Source organism: Lissotriton vulgaris, chromosome 5, assembly GCF_964263255.1.
Source record: "Lissotriton vulgaris chromosome 5, aLisVul1.2, whole genome shotgun sequence".
In the NCBI taxonomy this organism is placed as follows: domain Eukaryota; kingdom Metazoa; phylum Chordata; class Amphibia; order Caudata; family Salamandridae; genus Lissotriton; species Lissotriton vulgaris.
Genome location: NC_141693.1, coordinates 62,794,029 through 62,811,564, shown reverse-complemented (window position 1 = coordinate 62,811,564; position 17,536 = coordinate 62,794,029). Strand labels below are relative to the sequence as shown.

General features: G+C 47.3%; 1 protein-coding gene across 1 annotated transcript in view; it reads left to right on the top strand.

Annotated features, from left to right (window-relative positions):
• LOC147710170 (E3 ubiquitin-protein ligase TRIM39-like) overlaps window positions 1-16,884 on the top strand; it is a 99,174-nt gene extending 82,290 nt beyond the window's left edge. Inside the window, exon 6 of the mRNA XM_086920861.1 lies at window positions 16,119-16,884. Coding sequence (XP_086776987.1) covers window positions 16,119-16,636 — 518 coding nt within the window. The 3' untranslated portion in view covers window positions 16,637-16,884. The remainder of the gene's footprint in view (window positions 1-16,118) is intronic.
• Window positions 16,885-17,536: the final 652 nt, after the last annotated feature.

Sequence of the window (17,536 nt, the reverse complement as noted above, 5' to 3'; positions counted from 1 at the left end):
TCTCAACAAGATGGTTGTTCTGAATGGACAGATGACGTGGTACTCCCTTAAGTGCAGAAGTCACTTTGCAGCATTTTCCACAGCTTTCTTAGTTGCCAAGATAGACTGATTCATTTGACCACACACGTCACCCCTGAGTGCCTGCGATCTTGGTTTAGGGATCATAATGAAAGACTTGTTCAGAAGGGGTAAAGGTTTGAATCCCTGCAGTCCATTCTGTTGATCAATAGCTTTGATTGCAACGATTTGACTACCAGGCATTGGCACCTTTTGCAAGTTATGCAAGCTCTTACTGACCTGTTGCTGTTCACAGATTCGGCTATGGGCAGAATCATAGACATCAACAGACCAAAATGGCAGGTGTAGCGGAAGTGACATCACACATCCTTTGACCTTAATGACATCACATTAGGGGATGCATATGACTACTACTGACTCCAAGGCATGGTGAATAGTGACACGGCTCATGGTCCTCCATGCTAATTCAGCATCATGTCAAGGGAAACAGTGATGTGGCGCTCTCCAGCTGTGATAATTAAGAACACGAAAATGGTGAAAGGTCAAAAAAAAACACAGAGTACTCTTTCAAGGAACTTGGTTCCTTTGTTCATGCAGTACATAATGCAGGAAATTGACATGCAACCCATCTCTTAGTGTGGGTGTGTAACTCTGATCATGCCAATGTCCACAATTCTTCATTCTTCAGGGAGTGGCTTCGTCAAACGAAGGTGTACTCCAGCCTTCCTGCTCCATCGAAGTATAGGTGATTTCACACAAGATGCAAACACTTGGCTTTCCATTGGTTTCTGGAGGGAGGGAGAATGAGAGATAGGAGAGCAGTAGAGGAAACGGGTAGGAAAAGGACGGATATCAGTTCTGACGACTAGTAAACCCTGTGATAACTGTAGGGTCTCAATAAATACAGAACTCCTCCCAACGTGGGTGTGCTCCTCCCATCATTTAATTAAGATCTACTCACACATACATGTGGTACTAGTTAGGCTAGCCATGTAAACGACATAGATTTACACAGGAAAAGCTGGTAAATCGTTCTCCGCATGGTTTGATCAGCTGCTACTAGTCGTTGTCTTGGCCGATTCATGGGGCTGTGTCCCTACCACACATCAAAGTCTAGTCCTCTCTCAGTGAGCAACCTTCCGAATCATGTACAGCACCCATCAGGAGACGTGTTACCCGGATCTCTTGCACAAGAAAACGTGTGGAGTCGGTCACTTGAAAGAGAGATCTACTGAGCTGTGACCCTGGGCCCAGAGCCCTGCTCAAGGCCTCGCACATGGTCACAGATTACCTTAATGGTGATATTACATCACTATTGACATTTTTGATGATATCACAAAAATCATGTTTGCTGACAGTGGAATATTGCTGTTTAATTGAGTGACCATTGCAAGGACATCTACATGTTGTGGTAGTGCAACCTTCTCGCTCATTTTAATGTCTGATTATGTGTATTGGTGGAGTTTCAAAGACATCAAGCATTATCTTTAATCAGTCAAGATATTGGTTATGAGTGACTTTTATTGACGAGTGGAAAACAGACTTTTTTGCTCAGGCTTTATTGTTGACTGCAGCAATACATTGTTTTGATTGTTTTCCATGCTGCCTTAAACACTGATCTTGAATAAGGGAATAAACAGGGCATTTTCTAGTCAGCCTAAGACTTGCTACCGATCCTGTTTTCACACTACTACTGCCCCATGTTTAACAAGACAGAAGGGAACATTTTCTGTTGAGGTACAGTTTTTACTGTTCATCACTGTATTTGTGTTTGAAAGAAAAGGTATTAAAATAAAAGTAAATATCCCATCATTCAACACAAAATACCGTTCCACATAATTACACTCATAACACACAATTTCACTCCACATAGTTCCAGTACACTCAATACCACATAATTACTATCTGCATAATTCCACTGCACGCCATGCCACATAATTCCACTACACAAATCCACTCGACAACATTCCGCAATTAAAAATTACAATCTCACTCCACATAGTTCCAGTACACTCAATACCACATAATTACTATCCGCATAATTCCACTGCACGCCTGCCACATAATTCCACTACACAAATCCACTCGACACAATTCCGCAACTAAAAATTACAATCCAACCCACATAATTCCACTACACAACACATGCATACACACACATAAAATGTGTTTTACACAGGTAAAGCACATTGCCATTTACAATGCCAATAGCTCTAACTCAAACAAATGCGAGACCTATTGCATTTCCAATGCTTGTATTGAATTTTCCCTGTAAGATGAATGAATGAATATACAGCTACATAACAAGAGCAGCTTTGTTTTTATTCGATCATTAATGATCGAAATATTTGTGCAAAAATGAACCCCTTTGTGGTCGATGCTAAAACAAATTCAGTTTGGTATGGATCCCTAAAGACATTTACTAATTCAGTGGCAGCGCGGCATGTAATGCGGGTTTACCCATCGTGAATTTAAATGCCCAAACAGCAATCTTTTTTATTTTGATATCTCTATCGGTATTTCATATAAATAATATAACAGCAGTGACACGGTGTCACACAAGGCCCTTTTCCGTTTCTCGATAGCGCATGGTATATTCTCCTAATGGGAGCTTGTTTGTTATTCACATGCAAGGGACTTAAAGCTTGAGTCTATCATCACTGCCATTTGCTTTCACGCACACAAAGCACTCCACAACGCCGGACCAGCCTACCTGAACAGCAGACTCAGCTTCTACACCCTCACCCGCCAGCTCAGCTCCGCCAGGCTCGCCCCCGTCGCTATCGCCCGCATCCAACGAACGACCTCCGGCGGCAGATTCTTCTCCTACCTCGCCACCAAGACCTGAAACACCCTCCCTACCCACATACGGCAGACCCAAGGCCTACTCGCCTTCAGAAGACTCCTCAAGACCTGGCTCTTCGAGCAGGAGCAGCACCGCCCCCCCTCCCCCTCAGCGCCTTGAGACCCTCACGGGTAAGTAGCACGCTCTACAAGTACTCTGATTGATTTCAAGGTTCCCCAGCACTGACACAAGTGCACATAATCGGGAAACATCCCACAAGGTTCGTCTTCATGGTAGACCTGTGTTGCAGCATTTTTTATGTCATTTCTTTTTTAATACAGGTGTTCAATTATACATAATATAATACTAATTATATATAAGGTAACAGAAATGGCAATAGCGCTCGCTAAACACTTATAAGGTCCCAAAAGCGAGACCTATTGGCTATTCCAATGGTTGTTTTTAAAATTGGGTAGACTTGACTAGACTGACTAGCATGCGATCCACTCTTTTCCAAAATGTGAATTTTTGTAATGTGCTTTCCCAAGCGTCTTACGCTGTCTTTTAGTCGGTTGTGTGATGTCTTCAAGTGGGTTGCACCTTAATAAAGTATGGGTAATATGGGTCACTGGTTCTCCCAGATCTATACTAGTTTTGTGAGGTGGACAAAGCAGAGGGACACCACAGCTTTCAGTTCTCCTGTGGCACCTGCTAGTTAACGACCTTTGGGCTCCACCGTGCTGCTGTTCCGAAATTACTTCACTCGGCTCCACTGTAACATTTACTAATTGTGTTGTTTTTTTGGCAAATAACTTTATTTTTTGGAGCCCAATTGTCAGAATTGGTTGGCGTGGTAATGTCCACTGTTTTTGGAGTTGTCTTTAACTGCAGCTTAATGTCGTCCAAAACAGAGTGTACAAATCTTGGGAGCGATGGAATGTAGATGTAAGGATTGCAGGCTGGTTCCACAGGAGCGTCAGGAATCCGAAGAGTAGTCCGCAGCCTTCCCCTGCGGTCTTCCGACTCTATCAAGCACTAGAGTACGAGAGACACGCCAGGGGAAAACAGGGAAACAAAACAAGGAAAGAAGGGGGAAGACAATGATGGTTGATGGCAATCTCCAGTAGTGAATATGGGGTACTTCAATGAAGGTAACAGGGAAACAGGTAGGCCCAGGTTTCTTAATATGTCGCTGATTTAGTAGATGAAGGTGGAAATAAGGTACAGCGTCTGGAGCTATGATAAGGATGACACAATTAGTGAAATGAGTACTATAGGCTAGATGTTGTATGATATGATAGCGATCTAATCTCCTTCTTACTTCCACTATTTTGGAACAGCCTTTGAAAACACCTTCGATACTGTCTGGTACACAAAGAACCTTCCACCCACTTCTTCTGCAGATGTTTTTCTGAGTTACCACCATCTAAGAGAACCAAATGAAATCTATATAGTCCATCCACATGTATCAATAACAAATGCAAAAAGATGGGTAGCGCATGAGCGCTCTTACCGTGATTCCCTGTAGTGAGGAATAGATGCACCCACCCTGATCCACGCAAGAGTGCCACAAAATACCAAGGACGAGGTTTCCAGCATGAATGAAGGTAATGTGGAATATGCTGGAAACAGGGATCATGGAGGTAAGGTTGGGGACAGAACGGGGACAGGAAAAGGTAGGGAGAAGCCTAAACTAACTAACTACGAAATTAAGTAATGGGGAGTACCCCACACCGGACAGCGGAGCACAAACCCGGCCGCCGAGTGTGGTAAAATAAAGACTGGGAAGCAAAAGGGTAGAAAAGTCCCACCGGATGGCGGAGCAAAGCCCGGCCGCCGGGTGGAACCAAATGATCAGCGGAAAACAAATGTGTTCACATAGAAGCCGTGAACAAGCTCTCCCAACAGCAATGAACGGAGCTGTGCCCAGCCGGATGGCGGAGCTAAGCCCGGCCGCCGGGCGAGGCACAAGGAGAAGGGGGGGGGGAAGAGACTAGGCGCAAACACGGTACGCCTGAGGCAGCGAAGCGCTGCTAAGTGAAAGCGTAAGCGTGGCCCATAATAGAAGTTGCGGGGGACACAAACGCCAATCCAGCGGAGAACAGCAAAGTACAACCAGGAACGAGGAAGTCAGGAAACAGGAATGGGACGGAACCGGAAACAAGGGAAGCTTGACGCAAGAACGTGAAGCGTCGTTCCCTGTTTCCTGGATCCTTAAATACCGGGTTTCTTAAAGGGACAGCGTAGGGGAATCCCAAAGCATGACAGTACACTCCCCCCACAATGCTCCCCACCCGGCTTGGGCTTGTCAGGATATCTCCGATGAAACTCTCTCAATAATCGAGGGGCATGAACATTGGCCGCAGGTTCCCATGTGCGTTCCTCTATACCATACCCTTTCCAATGGACCAGGTATTGCAATGCTTTTCTAACCACCCGGGAATCTATGATGGCCCCAACCTCAAACTCCTCCGAATCATGCAGGATAACAGGAGCAGGTCTTACAGGAACCCTAGTCCCCGGTTCAACCGGTTTGAGTAGCGACACATGGAAGACCGGATGGATCTTAAAGGAGGGAGGCAGGATGATCTTGATGGCGACAGGATTGATCACCTTCTCCACCTTGTAAGGGCCTATGTATTTAGGGCTAAACTTGCGTGGACCCCCCAAAGTGAGATGTTTAGTGGAGAGCCAGACCTCATCTCCTGGCGTATAAATGGGTTCCAGTCTTCTGTGTAGGTTTGCCCCTTCTGTATATCTCACCTTTGCCATCTCTAGATTCTCAAATGCTCTCTTCTGCACTTCGTGTAGGTGTTCTACCCTGTCTGAGGCAGCCGGGGTTGGACAATCAGTAGGGACACCTGAGGGCAATAACCTGGGGTGATAACCATAAGAACAAAAGAAGGGTGAGGTCTTGGTGGAGGAGTGTATACTTTGGTTGTAAGAGATTTCAGCCAACCAGACCAACTCATCCCATTCATCCAATGTTTGCAACATCTGATTCCGTATGTACTGCTCGAAACACTGGTTAACCCTCTCAGTTTGCCCGTCTGACTGTGGATGGTGACTGGACGACAAACGGACATCAATATGGAGAAGAGAACATAAACTTCTCCAGAATCGTGACACAAATTGTGCCCCTCTATCGGACACTAGAACAGAGGGAAAACCATGTAAACGAACTATGTGCTGCATGAATATGGATGCCAACTCTACTGCTGTGGGCAAGCCCCTTAAGGGCACAAAATGAGCCATCTTAGTGAACAAGTCTACTACCACTAACAGTGTATTGTTCTTCAGTTTTGTGAGCGGTAGTTCTACAATGAAATCAAGAGACACAGTATGCCATGGACCTGCAGGTGAAGGTAGGGGCATAAGAAGGCCCACCGGATTGAGACGTGACACCTTGGTGTGAGCACACACACAACATGTTTTCACATATTGTTCAATGTCTTTCAACATTGTAGGCCACCAAAAACGGTCACGCACAGCTTCTATTGTTCTCTTGATTCCGGGATGGCCTGCTACTGGATGAGAATGATACCACTTTAGGACCTGTTCCTGTAGCTCTCCCGACGGTAACACCACTCCCCCTTGTACCCGTACCAGTCCTCTTCGCAGCGACATTTCCTGTGCTCCTACCACTTGCATCATGTCTACTGCAACTTGACTAGCTCTAACCTGTGATAGGAAGACATCCTCATTTTGTACAAGACCTACGATGTTAGCTCTGGGGATGATGTTGACTTGCTCAATGGGGTCTGAAGGGATATCAAAGCCCAACCGAGACAGGGCATCCGCCTTGCCGTTTTTTCTCCCAGGTCTATATTGGACGGTGAAATCAAATTCACTAAAATATTGGGACCAGCGTAACTGTCTCATGGATAGGGCCTTAGCAGATTTGAGGTACTGGAGGTTCCTGTGGTCTGTATACACTACAGCAGGATATCTAGCCCCCAAGAGATACTGTCTCCACTCCTCAAACGCTTTCTTAATGGCCAAAAGTTCCTTGTCTCCTATGGCATAATTGTATTCAGCAGGAGTGAACTTATGTGAGAAGAAAGCGACCGGATGGCATTCGCCAGTCACCGCATCCGCTTGGGACAGCACACCACCCACCGCCACTTGAGAAGCATCCACTTCCACTACAAAGGGCAATGCAGGGTCTGGATAACGCAAGACAGGAGCGCTAGTAAACGCCTTCTTCAGAAGACGAAAAGAACGTTCTGCTTCACCAGACCACACAAAGGGAACGCCCTTCCTCAATAGTGAAGTAACAGGTGATATCAAGGTGGAGAAATCACGGATGAACCGTCGATAAAAGTTCGCTAGGCCCAGAAAGCTTTGAATTTCCTTTACTGACCGAGGAGCTGGCCATGCCAACACAGCCTCTACCTTGGAGGTATCCATGCTAAGGCCTCTAGGGGATACGACATATCCCAAAAAGGGTACTTCCTTAGTGTGAAAGGTACACTTTTCCAGCTTGCAATACAAACGGTTGTCAAACAGTCGTTCCAATACATTGCGGACATGTTGTTTGTGTTCCGTCAGGGTACAGGAAAAGATCAACAAATCATCTATGTAGGCAATTACATAGATCTCAAGCATGTCCTTTAATACCTCGTTAATAAAAAATTGAAACGCCGCAGGGGCATTGCATAGCCCGAAGGGCATCACGAGATATTCAAAAAGACCATATTTGGTGCAAAAGGCTGTTTTCCATTCGTGCCCCTCCTTGACACGCACAAGATGGTAAGCTCCACGTAGATCTAACTTGGTGAAATATTGGGCATTGCGTATCTTGTCAAGGAGGGAGGCGATGAGAGGCAGGGGGTAACGGTTCTTGATTGTGACATCATTCAACTTCCGATAATCTATGCAGCATCGCAAACCCCCTTCTCGTTTTGGAATGAAGAATAAAGAAGAAGAGGCCGGGGACCGCGATTGTCGGATAAACCCTTTCTGAAGCATGGAATCCAGATAGTCCCGCAGATAAACATTCTCCTTTTCCGTAAGGGCGTAGACTCTGCTGCAAGGAATCCTAGCTCCTGCCTCTAAATCTATACGGCAGTCATATACTCTGTGTGGGGGAAGAACCTCGGCTTCCTTGGCATCAAAGACTGCCTGTAGATCTTGGTAACAGAGTGGCAAGGGAGTACTAGGCTCTTGACTGTCGTGGTCCATACTTAAGCCTTCTACAACTGCCCCCGCTACGGGTGAGGGTACGACAGAAGGAAAGGTAACTGTAGACGTTTCCCAATCAATAACAGGATTTTGAGATCTCAACCATGGGATACCTAGTAATACTGGGAACTGTGGTGAACAAATCAAATCGAACACCACTTCTTCCTGATGATCGGGATCGATAGTCATGCGAATAGGACTGGTACATTGGGTTACGGGGCCAGAAATAAGAGAACTACCGTCTATTGTAGTAACAATACTGGGTGTCTCCCTTGTAGTATAGGCTACCAGATTTTCTTTTGCCCACTCTTGGTCCATGTAATTTCCAGACGCCCCAGAATCGATCATTACCAATACATGTAAACCAAGCGCCCCCTGAGTCATATGTACTGCAATATATAGATGGTTCGTGGGAGTGGTGTTAACCTCAGAAGAAGAGACCGTAAGACCAGATCTACCTGGGTTCCTTGTCTCACAAGAACCCAGGCTTGCTAGTTTCCCTGTACTTTGTTTTGTGTGGCTTTGGGTTTCACCGGGCATTCCCGCAGAAAATGCCCTGCTTTACCGCAATAAAGACATAATCTAAGAGCTCTTCTTCTCTGTCTCTCTTCTGCAGTCAAAGGACCTCTGACTACACCTATCTGCATAGGTTCGCTGTCTTCTCCGGCTTTCTCAGGAGTGCTCTTTTTCTCTTTAGTGCTAGCGTATCGGTACTCATGTTTCCCTCTCTCTTTTCTTCTTTCTTGGCAGCGATGATCAATCTTTACCACCAAATCTATTAAAGCTGGACAGGAGGTAGGAAGGTCAACTATTTGAGAGAGAGCGTCCTTTAATTCCTCTCGCAAACCCCTATAAAACATGGTACTCTGTTTTGCTTCAGGCCATTCAGATTCGACCACCAAGCTACGGAATTTGGTTATATAAGATACCAAATCTTGGGTACCCTGTTTGAGGTCTAGTAACTCAGTATCAGCAGAATGTGTGTACATGTGTCTGTCAAATAATTTGCGGAACTCTCGCCTAAAAGCCGAGTAACTGTGTAACAAAGGATCATCCCTGTCAACTAATGGAATAGCCCAATCTGCGGCTGACCCGCTAAGATAAGAAACCACAAAGGCTACCTTGGCCTGATCAGAGGGAAAACATGCTGCTTTACAAGAAAAGTGTAACTGACACTGGCTAAGGAAAGCAGCGCATCGTTTTGCGTCTCCTGCAAACCTCTCAGGTGGTGCCAGAGGAATGACAGGGGGGGTAGTCACTTGTACTACTGATGTACCCCCTCCAGAAGCCCCCGAGGGCTGCTGTCTCTGGAGGGTATCCATCCTAGCCATTAGAGTTTGCGTTTCTACCTGTAGATTACCTAACATTCCAGCTAGGTCTGTCAGGGTCACTGCTTCGAGATCCATGACGCTCGGGCAGAACGTACCACTAGGGCTTCACGTTCTGTAAGGATTGCAGGCTGGTTCCACAGGAGCGTCAGGAATCCGAAGAGTAGTCCGCAGCCTTCCCCTGCGGTCTTCCGACTCTATCAAGCACTAGAGTACGAGAGACACGCCAGGGGAAAACAGGGAAACAAAACAAGGAAAGAAGGGGGAAGACAATGATGGTTGATGGCAATCTCCAGTAGTGAATATGGGGTACTTCAATGAAGGTAACAGGGAAACAGGTAGGCCCAGGTTTCTTAATATGTCGCTGATTTAGTAGATGAAGGTGGAAATAAGGTACAGCGTCTGGAGCTATGATAAGGATGACACAATTAGTGAAATGAGTACTATAGGCTAGATGTTGTATGATATGATAGCGATCTAATCTCCTTCTTACTTCCACTATTTTGGAACAGCCTTTGAAAACACCTTCGATACTGTCTGGTACACAAAGAACCTTCCACCCACTTCTTCTGCAGATGTTTTTCTGAGTTACCACCATCTAAGAGAACCAAATGAAATCTATATAGTCCATCCACATGTATCAATAACAAATGCAAAAAGATGGGTAGCGCATGAGCGCTCTTACCGTGATTCCCTGTAGTGAGGAATAGATGCACCCACCCTGATCCACGCAAGAGTGCCACAAAATACCAAGGACGAGGTTTCCAGCATGAATGAAGGTAATGTGGAATATGCTGGAAACAGGGATCATGGAGGTAAGGTTGGGGACAGAACGGGGACAGGAAAAGGTAGGGAGAAGCCTAAACTAACTAACTACGAAATTAAGTAATGGGGAGTACCCCACACCGGACAGCGGAGCACAAACCCGGCCGCCGAGTGTGGTAAAATAAAGACTGGGAAGCAAAAGGGTAGAAAAGTCCCACCGGATGGCGGAGCAAAGCCCGGCCGCCGGGTGGAACCAAATGATCAGCGGAAAACAAATGTGTTCACATAGAAGCCGTGAACAAGCTCTCCCAACAGCAATGAACGGAGCTGTGCCCAGCCGGATGGCGGAGCTAAGCCCGGCCGCCGGGCGAGGCACAAGAAGAAGGGGGGGGGGGAAGAGACTAGGCGCAAACACGGTACGCCTGAGGCAGAGAAGCGCTGCTAAGTGAAAGCGTAAGCGTGGCCCACAATAGAAGTTGCGGGGGACACAAACGCCAATCCAGCGGAGAACAGCAAAGTACAACCAGGAACGAGGAAGTCAGGAAACAGGAATGGGACGGAACCGGAAACAAGGGAAGCTTGACGCAAGAACGTGAAGCGTCGTTCCCTGTTTCCTGGATCCTTAAATACCGGGTTTCTTAAAGGGACAGCGTAGGGGAATCCCTAAGCATGACAGTAGAGAGCCATTGTATTCAATAAGTCCACCTAGATGTCTGACTTACTAGACCGGTTTGTTAAGGCTTTGATGAAAGGTTGAAATGAACTAAGCAAAATATCCCACGTATTGTTGTCGTTTCCTCCCGACGAGGGGAGTGGCGGTCCAGTACTTCGGCTTGTAGGGAGATGTCTGGAGACAGTGATAAGGGGGGGCAGCCAGAGGTATTCCTTCTCCCTGTATCAACACAGGCTTTGCCTGTGGCTCCACCTGTGAGAGGAAAGTTCTCATCCAATTGAGTCTTCCTCCAGAACTCGATTGGAATTCGACAGCCCTATTAGAGAAATGCCATTGGTAATTTACTGTTTTGTTCCCTGGACAGGATCCTTGCCGTCCAAGCCTAAAAGTTGAGGCTTAAATCTGTTATCGTTGGAATTAAATGGTTGGTGCAGCTCAACTATCACTTGCCTAACCTTGCCCTTTGTCAGGACAGTGTTTGGCTCTATTACACATTTAGCTGCCAGTGGCCATTGGAATTAGGAACCAGTCGCTCAGGAACTTTATCCAGCTCAGACTGCAACATCCCTGAGTCATTCTGACTTCAATGAGCTGAACCCCTGAGTTTGCCTTCTCTCCGTGGCTTGGAAGTTCCTTTACGCCCAGTCCTCCCACTGGAAGGCAGGTTTTTTAGTTTTAATTTCTGCGGAGGTAACAGATTTGAAAGATATCTTCAGAGTTTTGGGTGTTATTTCGGAAAAAACAGGTTAAAATGCACATAGCGGGCTTGTAATCCACTTGCCTCGTTGTGATATGTAAGTAAAGCAGTCACTGGATTCTTTAAAAAAAAACAAATTTCCTCTCCATTTCCCCCTGTACTATTTGGCTGGTAGTTGGAACCTCTGCTATAATTGAAGGTAATCCCCATCTTGTTCTGTTTTAGCCTCTGCTTGCGTGGGTTTCTTTTTTTTTTAATATTAACCGATTGGAACACTTTTGTCTACACCAAGCAGTTATTGGCCTGTTCTTCCTGAGCTCATAGTGAGCTCGTAGTGGGCCTATCAACCTCGCTATACTGAGTATCTAAATTGACGCAGTAAATATAATAGCGGTCATGTGGTGATTACCTTCGCGGGTTTTCCACTTTATGCGCTCTCAGGGACTTAAAGATTACACTGCGCACCCCACGTAACCACAAGATGGTTACTTCAACACGCAAAGTCAGACACAAGTCTTTGCCCCAGCAAGGCTATTAGTGGGAGTTTTTTTTTTCACTGGGCCACTGGCGTGTTGGACGGTCACCTACAGGTGCGGACATCCGAAGGAGCATGCGGCACCGGCCTTGTGCCAGCCGCTCTCGCGCCTCTCTGAGATTACCGCAGCACTGGCCATACCTGCAACCAGTGGCGTAACGAAAGTTGAGGGTGCCTCCCTGAAAGTGACATGGAGGGGACACATTCCGCATTTAATCCGGAGCTCTCAGGCCTGAGTACTGTGCTGAGGGGCCCCCTGCAGCCCAGGTTCCCCCTGCACCACAGGGGCTGCGTTGGCCTTTGTTATCCCTCTGCCTGCAACCACCTGCCTCCTGGGTTCTTAAGTATAATCCCCAGCTCTAGATGCCTCCAGTGTCACTTACTTCTTGTTGCCCCTGTGTCCTCACCGGTTCACCAGCCACACTTCTTGAATTATCCTGAATATCCCAGCTGCAAAGGGGCTGATGCTGAGCAGAGCGAGCCTGAGCATGGTAAATGTCCCACGCAGGGCCACACTACCGCTACTGCTGCCCACGCCAGTGTCTTGCTGCTGGAGCCCTTCTGCTGAGACCTCTCTGCCAAGGGACCGCTGGGACCGCACAGGCAACTTCCTCTTTGGAGCGGAGCCGTGGGATGCCAGCGCAGGCTGGTACAAGCTCTGAGCTCTGAGCTCCAGCAATGCACCCAGACCGGAGCAAGGGCCGGAGGCTCACAGGAGCTGAGCCTCTCCGATCCGCTCCTGGGATTGCGGTGCGTCCTCGTATCACTCGTGTCACTCATTACCATCTAATACAGTGCACTGACTAGCATTGTATACCTTCTCGTAGCTCTACTACTCTGCACCATACCTTTGGAGTAGCTCTGTGACTCTTTGCCATCTAATGCACTGTACTGACTAGTACTGTATACCTTCTAGTAGCTCTCTTACTCTATCATCCGATGCAGTGTACTGACTAGTACCGTTTACTTTGAAGTAGCTCTGTTGCTCTGTACCATATATTCTATAGCACTGACTAGTACAGTACGCCTCGGAATAGCTCTATCACAACTAATCCAGTGTGCTGACTAGTACTGTATACCTTGGAGTAGCTCTGTTGCTCTGTACCAACTAATCTGGTGTACTGGCTAGTACAGTTTACCTTTCAGTAGCTCTGTCACTCAACACCATCTAATGCAGTGCGCTGACTAGTACAGTACACCTTCGAGTAGATCTGTCACTCTGTACCCTCGAATGTACTGTACTGACTAGTACTGTATACCTTCTAGTAGCTCTCCCACTCTGTACCATATATTATATACTACCATCGAAGGCAGTGTAATGGGTAGTACTGTAGACCTTGGAGTGTGTATTTCATTCTTGGCCATCTAATGCAGTTTACTGACCAGTACAGTGTACCTTCCAATAGCTCTATCACTCAGTACCATCCAGTGCAGTTTACTGATTAGTACTGGGTACCCTGGAGTAGCTCGGGTTACTCTGTGCCAGGTAACACAGTGTACTGATTAGTACTGTATGCCTTGGAGTAGCATTGTCACACTGTACCATCCAGTGCAGAGTACTGCCTTGTGCAGTACACTCCTGTCACCTCTGTTACTAAGTGCGATCTAATGCAGTGTACTGACTAGTACTGTATTCCTTCTAGTAGCTCTCTTCCTCTGTACCATGTAATATAGAGTACTGACTAGTACAGTGCTCTTCTTGTATCTGTTACTGTGTGGTAGTGTGGTGTAGTATGTGCTGCGAGGTGTAGTGTAGTGTGTAGTAGAATGCCTTGTCTATGTAGTGCAGTGTGTTGTTCAGTGTAGTGTGTGCTCTAGATGAATGTGCGCTTCAGTGTAGTGAGCAGTCTAGTGCTGTGCGCTTTAGTGTAGTGAGCAGTCTAGTGCTGTGCGCTTTAGTGTAGTGAGCAGTCTAGTGCTGCGCGCTTTAGTGTAGTGAGCAGTCTAGTGCTGTGTGCTTTAGTGTAGCTTGTCTCCTTTCTGGTGAAGAATTGGCTTGGTAGTTTGGTCTGCCCTGTTCCCATGATGCACTGGGCCAGGGACAGACTAATTTGCATATAGCCAGGTTCTGAGCTGGGATGGGGCAGTGAGATAAATAACGGTGATGGATCAAGCCCTAATCTTTGGACTGGGTAAGAGTGGTCTGCTTAATTCAGACACTCTGTTCATCACCACCCCCTTTTCTGTATCGTTTTTGGCCACTATAGGTGTGGCAGGGTATACTCAGACATGAGTCCCTTTCTCACTGCTCCATCAGGATTCAAGCAAGCCGGGCCGAAGAGGCTGAAATGCCAGAAACCGGTCCCCGGTAGCTTGTCTCCTTTCTGGTGAAGAATTGGCTTGGTAGTTTGGTCTGCCCTGTTCCCATGATGCACTGGGCCAGGGACAGACTAATTTGCATATAGCCAGGTTCTGAGCTGGGATGGGGCAGTGAGATAAATAACGGTGATGGATCAAGCCCTGATCTTTGGACTGGGTAAGAGTGGTCTGCTTAATTCAGACACTCTGTTCATCACCACCCCCTTTTCTGAATCGGTTTTGGCCACTATAGGTGTGGCAGGGTATACTCAGACATGAGTCCCTTTCTCACTGCACCATCAGGATTCAAGCAAGCCGGGCCGAAGACGGCTGAAATGCCAGAAACCGGTCCCCGGTAGCTTGTTTCCTTCCCAGTGAAAGAATTGGCTTGGTAGTTTGGTTTGCCCTGCTCCCATGATGTACTGGGCCAGGGACAGACTAATTTGCATATAGCCAGGTTCTGAGCTGGGATGGGGCAGTGAGATAAATAACGGTGATGGATCAAGCCCTAATCTTTGGACTGGGTAAGAGTGGTCTGCTTAATTCAGACACTCTGTTCATCACCACCCCCTTTTCTGTATCGTTTTTGGCCACTATAGGTGTGGCAGGGTATACTCAGACATGAGTCCCTTTCTCACTGCTCCATCAGGATTCAAGCAAGCCGGGCCGAAGAGGCTGAAATGCCAGAAACCGGTCCCCGGTAGCTTGTCTCCTTTCTGGTGAAGAATTGGCTTGGTAGTTTGGTCTGCCCTGTTCCCATGATGCACTGGGCCAGGGACAGACTAATTTGCATATAGCCAGGTTCTGAGCTGGGATGGGGCAGTGAGATAAATAACGGTGATGGATCAAGCCCTGATCTTTGGACTGGGTAAGAGTGGTCTGCTTAATTCAGACACTCTGTTCATCACCACCCCCTTTTCTGAATCGGTTTTGGCCACTATAGGTGTGGCAGGGTATACTCAGACATGAGTCCCTTTCTCACTGCTCCATCAGGATTCAAGCAAGCCGGGCCGAAGACGGCTGAAATGCCAGAAACCGGTCCCCGGTAGCTTGTTTCCTTCCCAGTGAAAGAATTGGCTTGGTAGTTTAGTCTGCCCTGTTCCCATGATGCACTGGGCCAGGGACAGACTGATTTGCATATAGCCAGGTTCTGAGCTGGGATGGGGCAGTGAGATAAATAACGGTGATGGATCAAGCCCTGATCTTTGGACTGGGTAAGAGTGGTCTGCTTAATTCAGACACTCTGATCATCACCACCCCCTTTTCTGTATTGTTAGTGTAGTGAGCAGTCAAGTGCTGCGCGCTTTAGTGTAATGAGCAGTCTAGTGCTGCATGCTTTATTGTAGTGAGCAGTGTAGTGCCGCACGCTTTAGTGTAGTGAGCAGTCTAGTGCTGCGTGCTTTAGTGTAGCAAACAGTCTAGTGCTGTGCGCTTTAGTGTAGCGAGCAGTCTAGTGCCGCCCGTTTTAGTGTAGTGAGCAGTCTAGTGCCGCTCGCTTTAGTGTAGTGAGCAGTCTAGTGCTGTGCGCTCTCTAGCGCTGTGTGCTCCCTCCAGGTGTGGTGTGATGTTCGGTGTAGTGTGTGCTCTAGATGAATGTGTGATTTAGTGTAGTGCTGTGTGCTTTAGTGTAGTGAGCAGTCTAGTGCCGCACGCTTTAGTGTAGTGAGCAGTCTAGTGCTGCGTGCTTTAGTGTTGTGAGCGGTTTAGTGCTGCGCTTTCTAGCGCCGTGTGCTCCCTCCAAATGTGGTGTAAATTAATCATATGTAAAACAGAAACAGTAATTACAGCCTTTCTTTGTGTCATTAAGTCTCTAATTGTGAATCTCTTCTCTGCAGTGATGGTGACTCTGGATCCTGACACGGCTCATCCTTGGCTCCTCCTGTCTGAGGGGGGGAGACGTGTGACACGGACGGACACAGCACAGCCCCTGCCGGACACCCCCAAGAGATTCACCTTCTGGCCCTGTGTGCTGGGGAGCGAGGGGTTCACCTCTGGCAGACATTACTGGGAGGTGCAGCTGCTGCAGGAGAGGGCGCTGTTTTTTGTGGGGGTCGCAGCAGAGTCTGTGGACAGGAAGGGAGGGATCACATGGTCACCTGAGGGGGGAGTCTGGGCTGTGTCGGGGTTCAAGGGTCAGTACAAGGCTCTCAGCTCCCCTCCGACCCCTCTTTTTTCCCCTCGTGAGAAACCCCATAAGCTGGGGGTGTATCTGGACTACGAGGGGGGGTGGCTGTCTCTGTACAATGCTGACTCCTGGGAGCTTCTCTTCTCCTTCCTGCAGGCCCCCTTCACGCAGAGGCTCTTCCCGATCTTCTATCTCCATGGAGGAGGAGCGGAGCTGAGGCTGGTGTGAGAGTGACACCCCCCCCCCCCCCCAACTGTCATCTACAGTTCAAAGAATCTTCAAACACCAACATTCCAAAGAATCTTCTTCACAACGTCCCTCCCACATGTTGCCATGACACCCAGAAGCCTCACGTGAAATTGACTGCTACATATCTCTTTTCCTTGTACATTTTTTAAAACAAGGGCAGGAAATGTTTGCCGTGTGAATCATGCACCAGACATCATGTAACATATGATAAAGTCTCTGTAAAATTCAGAAATGTGTATTTTTTTCACCCGTGGAGCTTTGACATTAATCTGCACATTATAGCGCTGCGCTGAGAACTGATTGTTTTTAAACATTACCCTAGAAACCATTCCTGCCCCGCCCAACAACAGGGATATTATTAATGACCTCAGATGCAAGACAGTTGTCACGTGAACCCTGTATGTAACCCAGATTCAGGGCGGCTTTAGGAAAGTGCATCCGGTGCAGCCGCACCTGCGCTAACCTTGGAGCGGTGATGTGTGCAGAAATAACTTTGGGTTTTAAAAGCACCTGCTGCTTCCTTGTGTGTCCAGCAGGTTTCAGGCAACAATAAAAATCTCAAGATAACGCAGGTGAATAATGTTTCTGCTGGAGAGAGATCGAAGTTTTGTCTTGTCACAGTTTCAACTCATCATTAAGTAGCGCAGAGGGTTAATATGCCAGCTGCAAAGAAAGTGTACATGCAGAACACAGAACGGTAATCCTCATTGGTTTGCGTAACATTTCCTAAAGACTGATTTACACATGTAAGATTAATTGCCTCTGTTAATGTGTGTTGGTTGTAAAGTGCTCTGACACCCTAGAGTTGGCATGAGTAGCGCTATAAAACAAAAGACACGCGTATGAGAGAGGGACTGTACAGAGATGAGTGTCACTGTT